The sequence below is a fragment of the Delphinus delphis genome, chromosome 9 (assembly GCF_949987515.2).
Source record: "Delphinus delphis chromosome 9, mDelDel1.2, whole genome shotgun sequence".
Taxonomy (NCBI): domain Eukaryota; kingdom Metazoa; phylum Chordata; class Mammalia; order Artiodactyla; family Delphinidae; genus Delphinus; species Delphinus delphis.
In genome coordinates this window covers 21,474,989-21,495,186 of record NC_082691.1, presented here as the reverse complement: position 1 = coordinate 21,495,186, position 20,198 = coordinate 21,474,989, and the positions used below count along the sequence as shown (strand labels likewise).

Below are 20,198 nucleotides of genomic sequence, written 5' to 3'. Positions count from 1 at the left end.
ATGAAAATAATTCATTTTCATCTACATTTCATTTTTTCAGTGCAGTTAAATTAGTTTTCTTACATTTACTAGCTGCTATAGACTGAACCGTGTCCCTGCAAAATTCATATATTGAGGGGCTTCCCTCGTGGCTCAGTGGTTAAGAATCCACCTGCCAGTGCAGGGGACATGGGTTCAAGCCGTGGTCTGGGAAGATCCCACATGCCATGGAGCAACTGAGCCCGTGCGCCACTACTACTGAGCCTGTGCTCTAGAGCCCGTGAGCCACAACTACTTAGCCCATGAGCCACAACTACTGAAGCCGGCACGCCTAGAGCCCATGCTCCACAACAAGAGAAGCCACTGCAATAAAGAGTAGCCCCCGTTCGCTGCAACTACAGAAAGCCTGCATGCAGTAACGAAGACCAAATGCAGCCAGAAATAACTAAATAAATTTATTTAAAAAAATTCATATTTTGAAACTCTATTCCCCAATGTGATGGTATTTGGAGATGGGGCCTTTGGGAGATAATTAGGTTTAGATGAGGTCATGAGGGTAGGATCCTCACGATGGGATTAGCGCCCTCATATAAAGAGACACCAGACAGCTTGCTCTCTTTCTTTCTCTGCCAAGTGAGGACACAGTGAGAAGGCAGCCATCTGCAAGCTAGGAAGGGAGCCATCAACAGAGCTCAGCCATGCTGGCACCCTGATCTTAGACTTGCAGCCTCCAGAACTGAGAAAATAAATTTTTGTTATTTAAGCCACCCAGTCTATGGTATTTTATTATAGCAGTCCAAGCCAACCAAGATACTAGCCATCTATGATTTTCTATACATTCGATATGTCATTTTTGGGGACAGGCTTTATTTAGATAAGGATGCAAGATATAACAGTAACCAAAGAGAGAATCTCAAAGGGATGGTAGAATTCAGAAAGATAGCAGGGCCGCCTGTTGAATCTCTACTCATGTCTCCCGAAGTCTCCCCTGGAGTCTTTCTCAGCTAAGGATTTAAAAGGTTTTGTGGTTTGAGACAAGCCATGGCAGCAGTTAGTCCATGACTTACTCTCTGTCTTAGTCCATTTGGACTCCTATTACAGAACACCATAGACTGGGGGACTAATAAACAACAGAAACTTATTTCTCACAGTTGTAGAGACTGGGAAGTCCAAGATCAAAGTGCAGGAAGATTCTGTGTCTGGTGAGCACCACTTCCTGGTTCATAGATGGCCATCTTCTGACAGTGCCTTTACATGATGAAAGGAGCAATGGAGCTCTCTGGAGTCTTCATCGTAAGTATTCTAACCCCGTCTATGAGGGCTCCACCCTCATGACCTAATCACCTCCCAAAGGCCCCACCTCCTAATACCATCACATTGGAGATTGGGTTTTAACATGAATTTTGGGGAGACATAAACGTTCAGTCTATAGCATGTTCATATCACTTTGTTCATTTTTCACAATATGAAACTAATCACTGTGATTCCTGAAGATTTGAAAATAGGTATCAATTTATTTCGGTGCATGTGAGAACAACTGTCCCATGTGTGACACTGATTGCAGGTGACCAACCTGACTAGACAGCCGCTCCACCCTCCCTGTGCCACTCAGACTCTTCCTGAAGTTCCAGAAGCTTGGTGCCTGTGAAAACAACAACCTTCTCAAAGACACAATGATCATATCTGGGTCAAAGGTAATTTTCTCTGGCTTATTAAATATGTTAATGCATTCCAGACCTGCACTAATATGGCAGCTACCAGTTTCATGTGGCTATTGAGCACTTCAGATGTGGCTAGTCCAAACTGAGATGTGCTGCAAGTGTAAAATACACACTCAATTCTGAAGACTTAATATGATTTTATATTGAGTCCATGTTGAAATGATTATAGCCTGGATAGATTGGTTGGTAGAAAATCTCTTGTTAAAATTAACTTTGCCTATTTCTTTTCACTTCTTTAATGTGTCTGTAGGACACCCAAAGGGATAACGCACAGAGCACTCAGGAGAAAGTTTGAGCTAGAGACAGCTTCAGAGTCATAGCTGCAAATGGTTGAATCTGTTTTCTACTAGCACATGGTAGATGCCCGGCAAATGCTTGCTGATGAAATGGTCAAATGTACCCTTCTTAGCTGACCACTCTTGCCATCCCCTCCAAGAAAAAAAGGCTGGCTGGTGTCCAGAGCCTAATCTGTTGTTAAAAAAAAAACCTAACTTGAATTGAACATAAAATCCAGCAGATTTTAAGCTGGTGTGCAAACCTCTAGAAGCCCACAAAGGCTTTCCAAGGGATATGTGAGGGTGAATAGTATAAAGGACTCCATTTCCAGATCCTCACCTTTCCCATGTATTCTTTCCAGAACCTGATTTGCCTCAGGACACACTTGTGATTTTCTTTTCCCATTCTTCCCATTCACAATTGCTTTCTCCCACTCTAGAAACTAAAGGCCTGTCTCTCATCCATCTGGAATCTCACTACACAGAAAACTGAGGCAGAGAGATTTAGAAACTTGCTCAAAGTCACACAATTAGTAATTGGCAAAGCCAAGAATCAAACCTAGGCAATCTCGTAATAATAGATAATCCCCTTGTATTGCTTCACACACTTTAGGGTTCAAGTAATAAACCTCAACTAAACATGGAGTTTATTGGCTCCTACACTAGAAATTCTAAAGGTAGATCATGCTTTGGATGAATTTAACCCAGTGACTAACTGATGTCACTAGAGGCCTGATTTCTTTCCATTTCCCGACTCTACCTTCTTCAGAATCCGCTCACCCTAAAACCATCTTTCCTTGTGGACACAGGAGAATTGGCAATGGCTCCCAGGGCTACATGCTTCCCCACAAACATCCAGAGATGCTATATCTCTGTCCCAGCATTCCAACCAAGCAACCTGATCTAAACTGGTTTAGGTCACATCTTGCCCTCTCCCACGATCCTCACCACCACCCGTCATAGTCACAAACATTGTGGCCAGGGAACTTGAATGCGCTGGTTGTCATAAGCCAATCAGGGTCCAACCCCAGAGATAGGGATAGTCAGTTTCCCTGAAGCATATGGGCTATATGGGGAAGAGGTAGTTTATGGAATAAGAGTGTTAGAAATATTAGGAAGAGGGAAGTAGATGTTGTGTAGGCAACTTGTTAATGTCCAGTATACATCTGCTCCTGGGGAACATAGAAAAGAAAGAAGGGATATTTATAGAAGAATTGAGACCCACTTACTGGGTGATAGTGTTGTGATCCACATCTTGTTCGTTCAGATAATACTTTGAGATCCAACTTGATCCCAGATTCCCCTTGAATGAACAAGCCAGGTATATAGCTGATTGTATTTCCTTAAATGGCCATAACAATATATCCCATCCCATGAGCTCTTTTTGCAATGTGACTTTGATACACTTCCCATCAAGAAGTGGGGTATATGTTCCCTCCTCTTGAATCTAGGTGAAAATAATGTTATGTTCACTTCCAAGCCTAGGTCATAAATGGTGATATAACTTCTACCTAGTTCTCTCTGGGGATACCTGCACTTAGAACTCAGCCACCATACTGTGAGGAAGTCCAAGCAGCCCATGGAGAGGCCCATATGGAGGAACCAAGCCTCCTGGTTCACAGACCTAACTGAACTCCCAGCCAACATCTGACACCAACTTGCGAGGCATGTGAGTGAACCGTCTTAAAAGTGGATCTTTAACCCTCTGCTGATCCACCCTGGATGGTACCACAGGGAGCAGAGACAAGCTCTCCCTAAAAAACCTTGCAAGAATTTCAGACTTTTGAGCAGACTAAATGAGTCATGTTGTTTTAGGCCATGAAGTTTTGCAGTTTTACCTAATTTTTTTAGGTAAAGTTTACATGAATTCAACACAAATGCTAGCTGTATAATTCTGACAATGGATACACCTACACCTCAGTCATTTTCCAACTCCCCAGAAAGTCCCCTGTGTAGCGTTCCACTTAAGCCTTCTGTATCAGTCAGCGTCCAGTCAGGAGACAGAAATCACACCAGTAAGTTAAGAACATTTATTCTATTCTAATAACTAAATTCTAATAATTTAATTCAAAGTTATTCATATTAACAGACAATGGTTTTAAATTAATAATAACATGTTAAAGAAAACAGGAAATGATAGACAAAATGGATGAAAAGATGCAGAATATTAATTGGAATGTATAAAAAAATCAAATGGACATTCTAGAACTGAAAAATATACCATCTGAAATTAAGAACTCATTTGATTCATTTGATGTATTTAACAGTAGATGAGACTCAGCATAAAACAGAATCTGTAAACGTGAAGACAATCAATGAAAAATATCCAAACTTAAGCACACAAAAGAGAATGGGGAAAAAACAGAAGAGAGCCAAAGAGGCATAGGCATGTAGGACTAAGTTAAAAAAAAAAAAAAAAAGCTAACATATTTATGATCGGAGTCCCAGAGGGAGAAGAGAGAATTAGGTAGAAGCAGAATTTGAAAATGACCAAGAATTTTCTAAAACAGATGAAAAATATCAATCAACAGATTCAGTAAGCCCAGTGAATCAAGCAGGATTGAAAAAAAAATATCAGCCTCTATTCAAAAGTCGGCAGGGAAATGATATCCTACGTAGACAGCCAGGTTTTATTCAGGACAGGTAGGTGGAGTTCAGAAGAGGTTAAATATACATAGAAATCTGTGATGAAAGATGATGGATTCCAAAACTTGCAGAAGATGGGTTTTAGAAGAGTGCTAGGCATGGAAAATTGGGTCAGGCGAATAGATGTACAGGGATATGAGACACAATGGGATTCAGCCTGATAGTCTCTTAGGGGAAGCAGGTAACCAGGTTAAGGTGGGTGTGTGAGGCTCTCTTGCACCTGCTGGTAACGTGGTAGCAGAGGTGAGTGAAGGACTCCTCGGAAGAATATCGTCTTAGGCAATGGGGAGCACTTCTAAGGGCCTCTTTTCTCTAGGGGCAAAACAGTATGGTAGGCTGGTGAGGAAGACATGCTCTCATCCAGAGAGGGAACCAGGGATGCCTCCTGCAGCCATGTAGTGTTATGGCAAGTGGAGAGCAAGGCAAGGAGAGGTTACTACTTCCCTGATGTTCCCTGACCCTCAACTTGAGTCCAGTTGTGCTACCTGCGCCACGGCCAACTTGGACTGAGTCATCACTCAGAATGGCTTTATCCTGAATCTTAAATAGCCCTCTGTATCTGCAGGTTCTTCATTCATGGATTCAACCAAATGTGGATCCAAAATGTTTGGGGGAAAATTCCATTGTTTCAAAAAGCAAAAGAGTTCACTGTGTGCAGGCAACTATTTACATAGCATTTACATTGGATTAGGTACTATAAGTGATCTAGAGATGATTTATTTAGAGGTGATTTATACAGTGGGATGTATGTATGCAAATACTATGCCATTTTATACAAGGTCCTTGAGCATGCACAGATTTTAGTATCCATGGCGGGTCCTGGAACCAACCCTGAGGATACTGAGGGACAACTGTATTAGGTCCTTTGAGGAGGCTCTTTCTCCCCAGGATAGTTGCACGCCTCCAGGCCTACTTGTATTGATATGATAGTATAAAAATGGTTTCAAAGAGGGAAAATTGATGATCCACAGATTTTTCAGGTTCTCCCCTTGGAAACTAAGTCCATTTCCTTTTTATAAGTTTGGAATTTTGCACTATGAAGTCATGTGTTATTTTTACTTATTTATGGCTGTGTTGGGTCTTCGTTTCTGTGCGAGGGCTTTCTCTAGTTGTGGCAAGCGGGGGCACTCTTCATCGCGGTGCGCGGGCCTCTCACTATCGCAGCCTCTCTTGTTGCGGAGCACAGGCTCCAGACGTGCAGGCTCAGTAGTTGTGGCTCACGGGCCCAGGTGCTCCACAGCATGTGGGATCTTCCCAGACCAGGGCTCGAACCCGTGTTCCCTGCATTAGCAGGCAGATTCTCAACCACTGCGCCACCAGGGAAGCCCTGAAGTCATGTGTTAATATATCTGACCAAGAAAAAGGTCTAATAAAACAAAAAGATGAAGATACTGAGAGAGAACTATACAAACATTCCACTTTCTGACCCCCATCTCCTATTTTCCAGCTCCCTCACTCAATTACTCCCTCTACCCCTCTTCATTCCCCTCTTACAAGCTTCTACTTTCTACCCACATATCAGTATTATGTCTTGTTCTCATTTCCCACCCAGTCCTTAGAGTCCTTGCCCATCAGTTCAGGCACTCTCAAAAGCTTAGCTCCCTCACCATTGCCCTTCCATTATATATGTCTGGCAAACTCCTATCCTGGATGAAGTCAACTCTTATTTGTGTACCTGCATCTGATTTACTGAGTGCTGCTTGAGAAAATCATATAACTGGGAAGATGAGTACCATGCTCTCTACACATTTTCAAATATAATTGTACAGAGGTAAAACATGAATGAAACTCATCATAAAAAAATTAAAACAATGTATATGGAGTAAAAGATGAGAGTTCTCTCCTAAAACCATTCCCCAAAACATTGCTGTTAAGTTTGCCATATGTTCTATGCATGTATTATTGTCTTAAATATAGATATATATGCATGTACATATATATACATATAAACACACATATATACACATATACATACATATATGAAATCAGATAGGTAGCTAGATTGTAGTACACACTTTGTTAAGCAATTTGCATTTTTTTCTTTTCTTTTTAAAATTTAATATGTCACGGAGAGCCCTTCTTCTCAGAAGGTACAGGTATATTTTATTCTACATAATATCCCATTCCCTTACTTACACTTAGGTAATAACCATTTTCACTATGAACAATGTTATAATGAAAATATTTGTACATCCTTCTGGTTACATGTGCAAATATGTCTCTAAAGTGGATCCTCAGAAGTGGAAATGCTTGGTCAAAGGGTATTCATATTTAACATTTTAATACATATTTCTAAATTACCATCCAAAAAGGAGGAGCTATACTGAATTGCCCTCCCACCTGCGTAGGAGAGTTACTACCCCAAGCTGGGCTCTCAACACTGCCTGGCTCTCTTTCTCTTTCCTTCCCTAGACTTCTAACTCTCCCTCCTTCTCTGCATAACTTAACTACTCAAAACCTCTTCTGCACCCTCCATCCCCACCCAAACATACCATTCTTGGCAAATATTTCACCTAATATTAGCAGAGAAAATGGAAGTCACCAGAAGAGAACGTTCTTGACTTCCTATCCCCAAACCTACAAAACCTATCCACCTCTTGTCCTCCTTCCCTCCTGTTACAAGGCGGGTGGGTGAGGACAGTCCTTCCTCCCGTGTTTAAGTCCTGGTTGTGCGGTCCTTCCCTTCACAAAGGGCTAACTACTCCATCTAAAGGTCTCAGCTTCCACTCCTCAGCCAACTTAAATCTATTTTCTGCCTTCATCGCTCTACTGAAAACCCAAACTCACCTTGGGTCAAATCCACTACACCTTTTCAGGTCCTTATCTTAGTTGACACTATTGCCCACTCTCTTCATAAAGCCACACTCTCCTGCTTTTCCTTCTCTGTCTCCACAGCACTTCATTCTCACTCCTCTAGTCTTCAGGCTCCTCTTGTCCAAACCTTAAAAGTTGGAGTTTGGGGTTTCTGTCCCGAGGCCTTTGTTCCTTCTCTCTGGGAGATGTCACCCATTCCCCCCTTTCAGGCACTGTCACCCCTCTGTCTTCAACTCTGATCGGTATGTTCAGCCCAGACCGCCGACCTGCCCAAATGTGACTTCATCCTTTCCTTTTCGCTCCTCTGAACCTCCACTCCCTCTCTCCACCAAACCCCAGTCCCTCCTCTGGGAAATCTCTTCCAATTCCTTTCTCTTCTAACTCCGGCGCACTTGGCTCCAGTACCTCGCAGACCTGAGGAATGTATTTCTCCTTGAAGTAGTTCCTCAGCCTGGGTCTGGCAAGGCGCAGCGAGGCCATGACCGGAGGCCCTGCTGAAACTCTGCGCTTCCAGCCTGCGCTTCACGCCCCGCGCAGCAGGAGCCGCGCCTGGCTAGGGGCTGGCGCGTCTCGGCGTTGCCCCGGCAACCACGCTGCGTGGAGGGGAGGGGCTAGGCGCTGCGTTGCCGCGAGCGCCCACCCTGGTGCCGAGGACTGCCGGGAGGGAGGTGAATCTCGGGCCGGCCTGGGGGCGGTCCCTGGTGTGTGCTCTTGGGGCGTTCAGTCATTGCAGCTCTTCACCGAGTCCCGCTCTCCTTCACCCGCGCCCCGCCCGGACTCGAGGAAGCCGCCGGGACGCGTCCGGGCCGACAGGGCGGTTTCCGAGAGGCGGAGCTCAGTCGCCCATTTCCTTTCTCCGTCGGCTAGAACCCGGACGGCGGCAGCACCCTCTGGCTTCGGACCATCCTGCGCCAGGCCCAGCGCTGCGCGTGGCCCCACCGGCAGCATGGGCGGCGCCCGGGATGTGGGCTGGGTGGCGGCGGGCCTGGTCCTAGCGGCCGGCGCCTGCTACTGCTTCTACAGGCTGACGCGGGGCCGGCGGCGAGGCGTCCCCGGGCTACGGCTGCGCCCCTCGCGGTCTGCAGGTGAGGCCACGGGGTGCCTGGCAGGTGGGCGGGGACGGGGACTGTGGCTTTCCCAGAGTGGGGGTTGAAGACGCCACAGGTGCTCGTGGCTTTCCAGTGCTGGGAGTAAATAAGGAGCCCAGCCAGGGAGGGAGGCTGATGAGAAGGGCAAAGTCGGGAAGCCCAGGTGCAAAAGACGGGTCTTCCACGTGATTGGGTGAGTGTAGGGTTCAGAGGTGGTTCCCCGCCTCCATTTCTTTGTTCAAAATTCCGGGATGAAAAATTGCCCAGACTTTCTTGTCTGAGTCTGGCGTCACAGCTGAGAACAGTTTCTCAAAAGCGTGTTGATTGCCTCTCAACGTTAAAGCTTGCTCCCGGCCTTTGTGTTACCAGGGGGATTCTGGGGCGATAGATGAAATTCTGCGTGCAGGTAGCCTGGAAGAAGGGACGCCAGAGGGGCAGTTCTGAGGGGAGGTACTTTGAAGTCGCCGTGGTCTGTATATATATATATATATATATATATATATATATATATATATATATACACACACACACACACACACAAAGTATGCGAGAGATCCTGGAGATACAGATATAGCTATGTATATCAAATTAGAACAGTTGTCTGCATGGAGGACACCCTCCTGGCGGACAAGTGCATGGTGAGGTTTCGGTCCAAAAATTGATTGCTGCATTCAGGATTCTAACAACTTGTTGAATGTTCTAGGGGGTATTTCAGGTCATGAAAGCTGTTACAGAAATAATGAAAAATAAAATCTCCTGCCAACCAAGAAATTCCTCTCTACAAATGTAGGAAAGAACTAAATAGCTTTATTAGAGAATAAGCATTAAACCAGGTTGCTACGCCCATCACGGGCAATCTGCTAATGGGATTGCAAAGACAGAATTCTCACCCCTTTATGTATCCAACCAGAGATACCTATAACCTCTTTCATATTAAGTACATGCCGTCAAGATAAACAGTAATTTGTCCTTAAGAGGACTTGACAGAACCATTTGCTACACGTAGTTCATTCTAAATTCACAGGTAGTTGGGGTGGTATTTGTGTTAGCTAATAGCCGTTATGTAGAAGAAAAATAAGACTTCTCAGTATCTATGATAACCGCGTAGTTACAACACAGAGCCAAGAACCGAGCTCTGACTCACCCAGAGACAAGGAGATGAGGACTCCATCTTCCTTGATGTTTACACTTCAGATGACACCAAAGACGCTAAGAAAGATTTTCTTGGGTTTTAAACCGGCAAGAGGCTTACTTAGCTTTTAAAAAGATGTATATTTATATCAAAGGGACAGACAAAGGATTTACAATTACTAGTTTGCTCAAGGAAATGTTCTCAGAAAAGGGAGTGGGTGAAAGGTTTCTTTCCCTTTTGGCACAAGGGGGAAAAAATTCATTTTAAAACAGATTTGGACTTACCTTTACTTCCAAAACCTACTTTGTTGTCTTTGTGTCAGAGATATTTTTGTATAAGTAGTCAGGTGACCCGAACTCAGATACCTTCTCACTTACACTTACTCAACATGATGAACACTGACAAAGTCTTACTACCCCCCGCCCAAAATCACCAGTACCTTGGCCAGGCAGCTTACAAAATACGTTGCTCACAGCCACTACCTGAAGCTACACTTTTTTCTTTGAAGAAGACTCAAGAAATACCCATTTTGTCAGCATCACCCTTACGTTTTGGAGGGTGATCTATTTTTTTTAAATTGAGATAAACACTGTATTAGTTTTAGGTGTACAACATAATGGTTTGACATTTGTATATATTGCAAAATGATCACCATAGTAAGGTTAGTTGACATCCATCACCACAAGTTTTCTTGTGATGAGAACTTTTAAGGTCTACTGTCTTAGCAACTTTCAAGTATACAATACAGTATTGTTAACTATAGTCACCAAGCTGTACTTTACACTCCTAGTACTCATTGCCCTTATAACTGAAAGTTTGTACCCTTTGACCCAGATCTTCCCATTTCCTTCAGCCCCCAGCCCCTGGCAACCACCATGACACTCTGTTTCTATGAGTTGAGTTTTTTAGATTCCACATAAAAGTGAGATCATTGTGTATTTGTCTTTCATCGTCTGACTTATTTCTCTGGACATCATGCCCTCAGGATCCATCCATGTTGTCACAAATGGCAGGATTTCCTTCTTTTTTATGGCTGAATAACATTCGATTGTATGTATGTGTGAGTGTGAGTGTGTGTGTGTGTGTGTGTGTGTGTGTGTATTATCACGTTTTATTTATACATTCATCCATCGATTGACACTTAGGTTGTTTCCATGTCTTGGCTATTGTAAATAATGCTTCAGTGAACATGGCGGTGCAAGTATCTTTTCAAGGTGGTGATTTCGTGGAATCACGAAGTGGAATTGCTAGATCATGCGGTAGTTCTGTTTTTTTAGAATTTTTTTTAAAGTTTTTTTTTGATGTGGACCATTTTTGGTCTTTATTGAATTGTTACAATATTGCTTCTGTTTTATGTTTTGGTTTTTTGGCCACGAGGCCTGTGGGATCTTAGCTCCCTGACCAGGGATTGAACCTGCACCCCCTGCATTGGAAGGTGAAGTCTTAAATCACTAGACTGCCGGGAAGTCCCTGGTAGTTCTATTTTTAATTTTTTGAGGAACCTCCATATTTTCCATAGTGATTGGAAATTTACATCCCCACCAACAGTGCACAAGGGTTCCCTTTTCTCTACATCCTAACCAACACTTGTTATCTATTGTCTTTTTGAGGATAGCCATTCTAACAGGTGTGAGATGATAGCTAATTGTGGTTTTGGTTTGCATTTCCCTGAAGATTAGTGATGTTGAGCCCCTTTTCATGTACTTGTTGGCCATTTGAATGTCTTTGGGGAAAGGTCCATTCAGAGCCTCTGCCCATTTTATAATTAGATTGTTTCTTTTTTTTTTTCCTATTGAGTTGCTTGAGTTTTTAAATATATTTTAGATAGTAACCATTTATCAGATAAATGATTTACAAATACTTTCTCCCATTTCATGGGTTGCCTTTTTATTTTGTTGATGGCTTACTTTGCTGTACAGAAGATTTTTTCATGTAGTTCCACTTGTTTATTTTGCTTTTGTTGCTTTTGCTTTTGGTCAAATCCAAAAAATCATGTCAAGACCCATGTCAAGGAGCTTACCATCTATTTTTTTTTAGGAGTTTTAGGTTTCAGGTCTTTTTTTTAAGAATTTATTATTTATTTATTTATTGGCTGCTTTGGGGTCTTCCTTGCTGCATGTGGGCTTTTCTCTAGTTGCGCCAAGTGGGGGCTACTCTTTGTTGTTGTGCGCGGGCTTCTCACTGCGGTGGCTTCTCGTTGCGGAGCATGGGCTCTAGGCGCAGGGGCTTCAGTAGTTGTGGCCCACGGGCTCTAGAGCGCAGGCTTAGTAGTTGTGGCGCACGGGCTTAGTTGCTCCGCGGCATGTGGGATCTTCCCGGACCAGGGCTCGAACCCGTGTCCCCTGCATTGGCAGGCAGATTCTTGACCACTGAGCCACCAGGGAAGCCCCTAGTTTTCAGGTCTTATATTTAAGACTTTAATCCTTTATGAGTTGATTTTTGTGTATTGTGTGAGATAGTGGTTCGGTTTCCTTCTTTTTTGTGTGTGAATTTTATTTTATTTTTTATACAGCAGGTTCTTATTAGTTACCTATTTTATACATATTAGTGTATATATGTCAATCCCAATCTCCCAATTCATCCCACCACCATGCACTGCTTTCCCCCCTTGGTGTCCATACGTTTGTTCTCTACATCTCTGTCTTTATTTCTGCCTTGCAGACTGGTTCATCTGTAGAAAAATGGTACAGATGAACTGGTTTGATTCTTTGGCATGTAGCTGTCCAGTTTTTCCAACACCATTTATTAATGAGACTCTTCTTTCCCTTTTGTATAGTCGTGGCTCCTTTGTCATAAATTAATTGATCATGTGTGTGGGTTTATTTCTGGGCTGTCTGTTCTATTCCACTCATCTATGTGTCTGTCTTTGTGCCGATACCAAACTGTTTTGATTACTATAATATAGTTTGAAATCAGGAAGCATGTGAGTTTCTGTTGTGGATTTTTGGTTTGCAGTTACCATCCATGAGGTTTTGATACAGCAGTACATATATATATATAAACAAGATAGTTTTGAGTTGCTGGTCTCTTAATCTCAAATACATTTCCAATGTCCTGCATTTCTACTCTCCTCACAGTTGATGGTTTTGATATTTGTGTGTGGATGATTTCCTAACTTTACTGTATGTTTGCCTTTACCAGTGAGCTTTACCCATTCATAATTTTCTTGTTTTTAGTTTTGGGCTTTTCTTTTTCCCCTAGACAAGTTCCTTTAGCATTTGTTGTAAAGCTGGTTTGGTGATGCTGAATTCCCTTAACTTTTGCTTGTCTGTAAACATTTTTGATTTCTCTGTCAAATCCGAATGAGAGCCTTGCTGGGTAGAGTATTCTGTTTTTGTTTTTTTTTTTAATATTTTATTATTTTGGTTTTTTTGTTTTGTTTTGTTTTTCACACACACACACACACACACAGTATTTTATTTTTACAAGAGATAAATAGGCTGACACCAAGCATTGTAAATGGATGACCACAACAAAAGCAACAATGATTGCAATCACCAAACACGAAACACACTCACACTATGTCATAATATTGACATTCACTCCAGTAATCCTCCACTGTAACAGCTCCTTTACTTTGCAGTGAAAATTGATTTGTATATTTTTTGCCTTTGAGTCCTTGTGGGATTTTTTTTTTAATTCAAACAGAAGGTCACAAAAATTATAATCATCCTCATCAGTTCACTCAGTCCCCTGTAATCAATATTTTTTCATCTTGATCTTTTGTTAGCACTTTATGAGTTCATCAGTTTTCCATTAGAGTTCTGAAAATGCTTATTCATTCAGTTCAGCAGTATAGTCAGTTACCAGAAACCTGTACTTGTCTTTTCCATGAATTCCTTGAAGATGAAACCCTTTTATAGGAACATATTTGTAAAAGCATCAGAGTACACCCAGAACTGTCTGTAAATGACAAAAGACTTAAAAATGACCACGGTTAAGGATTTGATGAAAGTTCATACTAATGCAATTGACAAGGCAATTTAGTTATTTCTGAGATATACATTTTAAAGTAATAACTAGAATTATGACTTATAATACCAGAACATACAAGATTTTTAGAAATTTCATGTAATGTCTGAAACATTTATATTAACATATTTCCATAAAAATAACCCAAGGAAAGTTTAGTTGTTTTGTTTGTTTTTTTATACTGCAGGTTCTTATTAGTCATCGATTTTATACACATCAGTGTACGCATGTCAAACCCAATCGCCCAGTTCAGCACACCACCGTCCCCACCCCACCACGGTTTTCCCCCCTTGGTGTCCACGTGTCTGTTCTCTACATCTGTGTCTCAACTTCTGCTCTGAAAACTGGCTCATCCGTACCACTTTTCTAGGTTTCCACATACATGCATTAATATACAATATTTGTTTTTCTCTTTCTGACTTACTTAACTCTGTATGACACTCGCTAGATCCGTCCACGTCTCAACAAATGACTCAGTTTCATTCCTGTTTATAGCTGAGTAATATTCCATTGTATATATGTACCACATCTTCTTTATCCATTTGTCTGTCAATGGACATTTAGGTTGCTTCCATGACCTGGCTATTGTAAATAGTGCTGCAGTGAACATTGGAGTGCATGTGTCTTTCTGGATTATGGTTTGCTCTGGGTATATGCCCAGTAGTGGGATTGCTGGATCATATGGTAATTCTATTTTTAGTTTTTTAAGGAACCCCTATACTGTTCTCCATAGTGGCTGTATCAATTTACATTCCCACCAACAGTGCAAGAGGGTTCCATTTTCTCTGCAACCTCTCCAGCATTCGTTGTTTGTAGATTTTCTGATGATGCCCATTCTAACTGGTGTGAGGTGATACCTCATTGTAGGCTTGATTTGCATTTCTCTAATAATTAGTGATGTTGAGCATCTTTTCATGTGCTTCTTGGCCACCTGTATGTCTTCTTTGGGAAAATGTCTATTTAGGTCTTCTGCCCATTTTTGGATTGGGTTGTTTGTTTTTTTGATATTGAGCTGCATGAGCTGTTTATATATTTTGGAGATGAATCCTTTGTCCATTGATTTGTTTGCAAATATTTTCTCCCATTCTGAGGGTTGTCTTTTTGCCTTGTTTATGGTTTCCTTTGCTTTGCAAAAGCTTTGAAGTTTCATTAGGTCCCATTTGTTTATTTTTGTTTTTATTTCCATTACTCTAGGAGGTGGATCAAAAAAGATCTTGCTGTGATTTATGTCAAAGAGTGTTCTTCTTGTGTTTTCCTCTAAGAGTTTTATAGCGTCTGGTCTTACATTTAGGTCTCGAATCCATTTTGAGTTTATTTTTGTGTATGGTGTTAGGGAGTGTTCTAATTTCATTCTTTTACATGTAGCTGTCCAGTTTTCCCAGCACCACTTACTGAAGAGACTGTCTTTTCTCCATTGTATATCCTTGCCGCCTTTGTCATAGATTAGTTGACCATAGGTGCGTGGGTTTATCTCTGGGCTTTCTATCTTGTTCCATTGATCTATGTATCTGTTTTTGTGCCAGTACCATATTGTCTTGATTACTGTAGCTTTGTAGTATACTATGAAGTCAGGGAGTCTGATTCCTCCAGCTCCGTTTTTTTCCCTCAAGACTGCTTTGGCTATTTGGGGTCTTTTGTGTCTCCATACAGATTTTAAGATGATTTTTTCTAGTTCCATAAAAAATGCCATTGGTAATTTGATAGGGATTGCATTGAATCTGTAGATTGCTTTGGGTAGTATAGTCATTTTCACAATATTGATTCTTCCAATTCAAGGACATGGTATATCTCTCTATCTGTTGGTAACATCTTTAATTTCTTTCATCAGTGTCTTATAGTTTTCTGCATACAGGTCTTTTGTCTCCCTAGGTAGGTTTATTCCTAGGTGTTTTATTCTTTTTGTTGCAGTGGTGAATGGGAGTGTTTCCATAATTTCTCTTTCAGATTTTTCATCATTAGTGTATAGGAATGCAAGAGATTTCTGTGCATTAATTTTGTATCCTGCAACTTTACCAGATTCATTGATTAGCTCTAGTAGTTTTCTGGTGGCATTTTTAGGATTCTCTATGTATAGTATCATGTCATCTGCAAACAGTGACAGTTTTACTTCTTCTTTTCCCATTTGTATTCCTTTTATTTCTTTTTTTTCTCTGATTGCCATGGCTAGGACTTCCAAAACTATGTTGAATAATAGTGGTGAGAGTGGACATCCTTGTCTTGTTCCTGATCTTCGAGGAAATGCTTTCGGTTTTTCCCCATTGAGAATGATGTTTGCTGTGGCTTTGTTGTATATGGCCTTTATTATGTTGAGGAAAGTTCCCTCTATGCCCACTTTCTGGAGAGTTTTTATCATAAATGGGTGTTGAATTTTGTCAGAAGCTTTTTCTGCATCTATTGAGATGATCATATGGTTTTTATTCTTCAATTAGTTAATATGGTGTATCACATTGATTGATTTGCGTATATTGAAGAATCCTTGCATCGCTGGGATAAATCCCACTTGATCGTGGTGTATGATTGTTTTAATGTGTTGTTGGATTCTGTTTGCTAGTATTTTGTTGAGGATTTTTGCACCTATATTCACCAGTTATATTGGTCTGTAATTTTCTTTTTTTGTAGTATCTTTGTCTGGTTTTGGTATCAGGGTGATGGTGGCCTCATAGAATGAGTTTGGGAGTGTTCCTTCTTCTGCGATTTTTTTGGAAGAGTTTGAGAAGGATGAGTGTTAGGTCTTCTCTGAATGTTTGATAGAATTCACCTGTGAAGCCATCTGGTCCTGGACTTTTGTTTGTTGGAAGGTTTTAAATCACAGTTTCAATTTCATTACTTGTGATTGGTTTGTTCATATTCTCTATTTCTTTCTGGTTCAGTCTTGGAAGCTTATACCTTTCTAAGAATTTGTTCATTTCTTCCAGGTTGTCCATTTTATTGGCATAGAGTTGCTTGTACTAGTCTCTTGGGATGCTTTGTATTTCTGCGGTGTCTGTTGTAACTTCTCCTTTTTCAGTTTTCTTTTTTGCCTAGAGAAGTTCCTTTAGCATCTGTTGTAACGCTGGTTTGGTGATGCTGAATTCCCTTAACTTTTGCTTGTCTGTAAAGCTTTTTGATATCTCTGTCAAATCCAAACGAAAGCCTTGCTGGGTAGAGTATTCTTGGATGTAGGTTTTTCCTTTCATCATTTTAAATACATTGTACCACTTCCTTCTGGCCTGCAGAGTTTCTGCCGAAAAATCAGCTGATAACCGTATGGGGATTCCCTTGTATGTTATTTGTTGCTTTTCTCTTACTGCTCTTCATGTTTTCTCTTTGTCTTTAATTTTTGTCAGTTTGTTTAATATGTGTCTCAGCCTGTTCCTCCTTGGGTTTATCCTGTATGGGACTCTTTGCGCTTCCTGGACTTGAGTGTTTCCGTTCCCATGTTAGGGAAATTTTCAGTTACTATCTCTTCAAATATTTTCTCAGGTCCTTTCTCTCTTCTCTTTCTGGGACCCCTATAACGTGAATGTTGGTGCCTTTAATGTTGTTCCAGAAGTCTCTTAGACTGTCCTCGTTTCTTTTGTTTTTTTCTTTGTCCTGTTCTGCAGCAGTGATTTCCACCAATCTGTCTTCCAGCTCACTTATTCATTCTTTTGCGCCATTTATTCTGCTACTGATTCCTTCTAGTGTATTTTTCATTTCAGTTATTGTATTGTTCATCTCTGTTCTTTTTCTTTTTTTTTTTTGCGGTACGTGGGCCTCTCACTGTTGTGGCCTCTCCCGTTGTGGAGCACAGGCTCCGGACGCACAGCTTCAGCAGCCATGGCTTACGGGCCCAGCCGCTCCGCGGCATGTGGGATCTTCCCGGATCAGGGCACAAACCCGTGTCCCCTCCATCGGCAGGTGGATTCTCAACCACTGCGCCACCAGGGAAGCCCCATCTCTGTTCTTTAAATCTTCTAACTCTTTGTTTAACATTTCTTGTATCTTCCCAGTCTGTGCCTCCATTGTTTTTCCGAGATCTTGGATCATCTTTACTATCATTGTTCTGAATTATTTTTCAGGCAGATTGCCTATATCCACTTCAATTATTTGTTCTTCTGGGGTTTTATCTTGTTCCATCGTCTGGAACATATTTCTCTGCCGTCTCATTTTTTTTCTAACTTTCTGGGTTTGTGGGCTCTGTTCTGCAGGCTGCAGGGTTGTAGTTCTTCTTGCTTTTGATGTCTGCCCTCTGGTGGGTGAGGTTGGTCCGGGAGCTTGGGCAGGCTTCCTTGTGGGAGGGACTCGTGTCTGCCCACTGGTGAGTGGAGCTGGGTCTCGTCCTTCTGGTGGACAGTGCCGTGTCAAGTGGCATGTCTAGAAGTGGCTCTGGGCTCAAGACAACTTTAGGCAGCCTGTCTGCTGATGGGTCGGGCTGTGTTCCCACCCTGTTGGTTGTTTGGCCTGAGGCATCCCAGCACTGGAGTCTGCAGGCTGTTGGATGGGGCCAGGTCTCGGTGCCAAAATGGTGACCTCCAGGAGAGCTCACACTGAGGAGTTTTTCCTAGGGGCCTCCGCCACCAGTGACGTTGCCCCTGTATTGGGCCACAGCCAACCCCCACCTCCCCAGGAGTCCCTCTGAGATCCGCAGGTGGGTCTGGTCCAGGCTTCTGTGGACTCACTGCTTTACCCTGGGTCCCAGTGCACATGAAACCTTGTGTGCACCCTCTAAGAGTGGAGTCTCTGTTTCCCCCAGTCCTGTGGAGTCCCGCACTCAAACCTCACTGACCCTCAAAGCCAAATGCTCTGAAGTCTCCTACTCCCAATTCCAGACCCTCAGGCTGGGGAGCCTCATGTGGGGCTCAGAACTCTTAGTTCCTGTGGGAGAACCTCTGTGATATAATTATTTTTCAGTTTGTGGGTCACCCACTTGGCAGGTATGGGATTTGATTATATAACAGAAGCGCTCCTCCTACTGTCTTGTTGTGGCTTCTTCTTTGTTTTGCGGTGCAGAATATCTTTTTTGGTAGGTTCAAGTCTTTTTTTTGTCGACTTGAACAAAAAACATGGTTATTCGGCAGTTAGTTGTGTTTTTGGTGTTTTTGTAAGAGAAGGTGAGCTCAAGTCCTTCTACTCCACCATCTTGTCTCCCATCACCTCTACAAGAATTGTTAAAATGACTTTAAGTGGAAAGGAAAAAGGCACAACTAGAAACGTGAAAATTACAAAAGGAAAAATGTCATTAGTAAAGGTAAATATACAGTAAAGGTAGTAAATCAGCTGCATGCCAAGCTAGTAGGAAGGGTAAAAGACAAAAGTAGTGAAATCGTCTATATCCACAATAAGTAAAGAGATACACAAAATAAAAAGATGTAAAATATGATGTCAAAAACAGTAGTCACGGGCAAGGGGGGAGTAAAAATGCAGGGTTGTTAAAATGTGTTTGAAATGAAGAGATCAGCAACTTAAAACAATCACATATATACATATGTGTGTGTGTGTGTATGTATATATATATGTATTGCTATATATGAGTCATGGTAACTACAAACCAGAAATCTATAATAGAATCAAGAAGAAAATGTAACAATTTTAAACATATGTGCACCCATCATAGGAGCACGTAAGTACATAGCAGATATTAAGAGACATAAAGAGAGAAATCGATAGTAACACAATAATAGTTTGGGACTTTAACACACCACTTACATCAGTGGACAGATCATACAGACAGAGAATGAATAAGGAAACAGTGGCTTTAAATGACACATTATACCAGATAGAACTATTAGATATATATAAAACATTCAACCCAAAAGCAGCAGAATACACATTCTTTTCAAGTGCACATGGACCATTTTTCAGGGTAGATCACATGCTAGGCCACAAAAAAAGTCTCAGTAAATTTAAGAAAATAGAAGTTATATCAACCATCTTTTCCAACCACAATAGTATGAGACTAGAAATTACAAGGAAAAAACTGCAAAAAACAAATACTTGGAGGCTAAAACATATGCTGTTGAACAACCAGTAGATCACTGAAGAAATCAAAGAAGAAAGTAAAAAATACTGGAGACAAATGAAAACAGAAACACAAAGATCCAGAATCTATGGGATGCAGGAAAAGCAGTTTTTTTTGTTGTTTTATTTATTATTATTTTTTTTGTGGTACGTGGGCCTCTCACTGTTGTGGCCTCTCCCGTTGTGGAGCACAGGCTCCGGACGCGCAGGCTCAGTGGCCATGGCTCACGGGCCTAGCCGCTCTGCGGCATGTGGGATCTTCCCAGACCGGGGCACGAACCCATGTCCCCTGCATCAGCAGGCGGACTCTCAACCACTGCGCCACCAGGGAAGCCCAGGAAAAGCAGTTTTAAGAGGGCATTTTATGCGACACAGGCCAGCCTCAGGAAACAAGAAAATTCTCAAATAACCTAACCTTACACTTAAAGGAACTAGAAAAAGAAGACCAAACAAAACCCAAACTTAGCAGAAGGAAAGAAATTATAAAGATCAGAGCAGAAATAAATGAAATAGACTCATAAAAAAATAGAAAATATCAGTGAAACTGAGAGCTAGTTCTTTGGTAAGATAAAATTGATAAACCTTTAACCAG

At 41.7% G+C, this 20,198-nt stretch overlaps 2 protein-coding genes across 2 annotated transcripts in view; one reads left to right on the top strand and one right to left on the bottom strand.

Annotated features, from left to right (window-relative positions):
• The window catches only part of FBXL13 (F-box and leucine rich repeat protein 13), a 182,975-nt gene extending 175,060 nt beyond the window's left edge, over nt 1-7,915 (bottom strand). Inside the window, 1 exon segment of the mRNA XM_060020299.1 lies at nt 7,841-7,915. Within this exon segment, the coding sequence (XP_059876282.1) occupies nt 7,841-7,915 (75 nt within the window).
• Nucleotides 7,916-8,091: 176 nt separating this feature from the next.
• ARMC10 (armadillo repeat containing 10) overlaps nt 8,092-20,198 on the top strand; it is a 37,665-nt gene continuing 25,558 nt past the window's right edge. Inside the window, exon 1 of the mRNA XM_060020298.1 lies at nt 8,092-8,520. Coding sequence (XP_059876281.1) covers nt 8,382-8,520 — 139 coding nt within the window. The 5' untranslated portion in view covers nt 8,092-8,381. The remainder of the gene's footprint in view (nt 8,521-20,198) is intronic.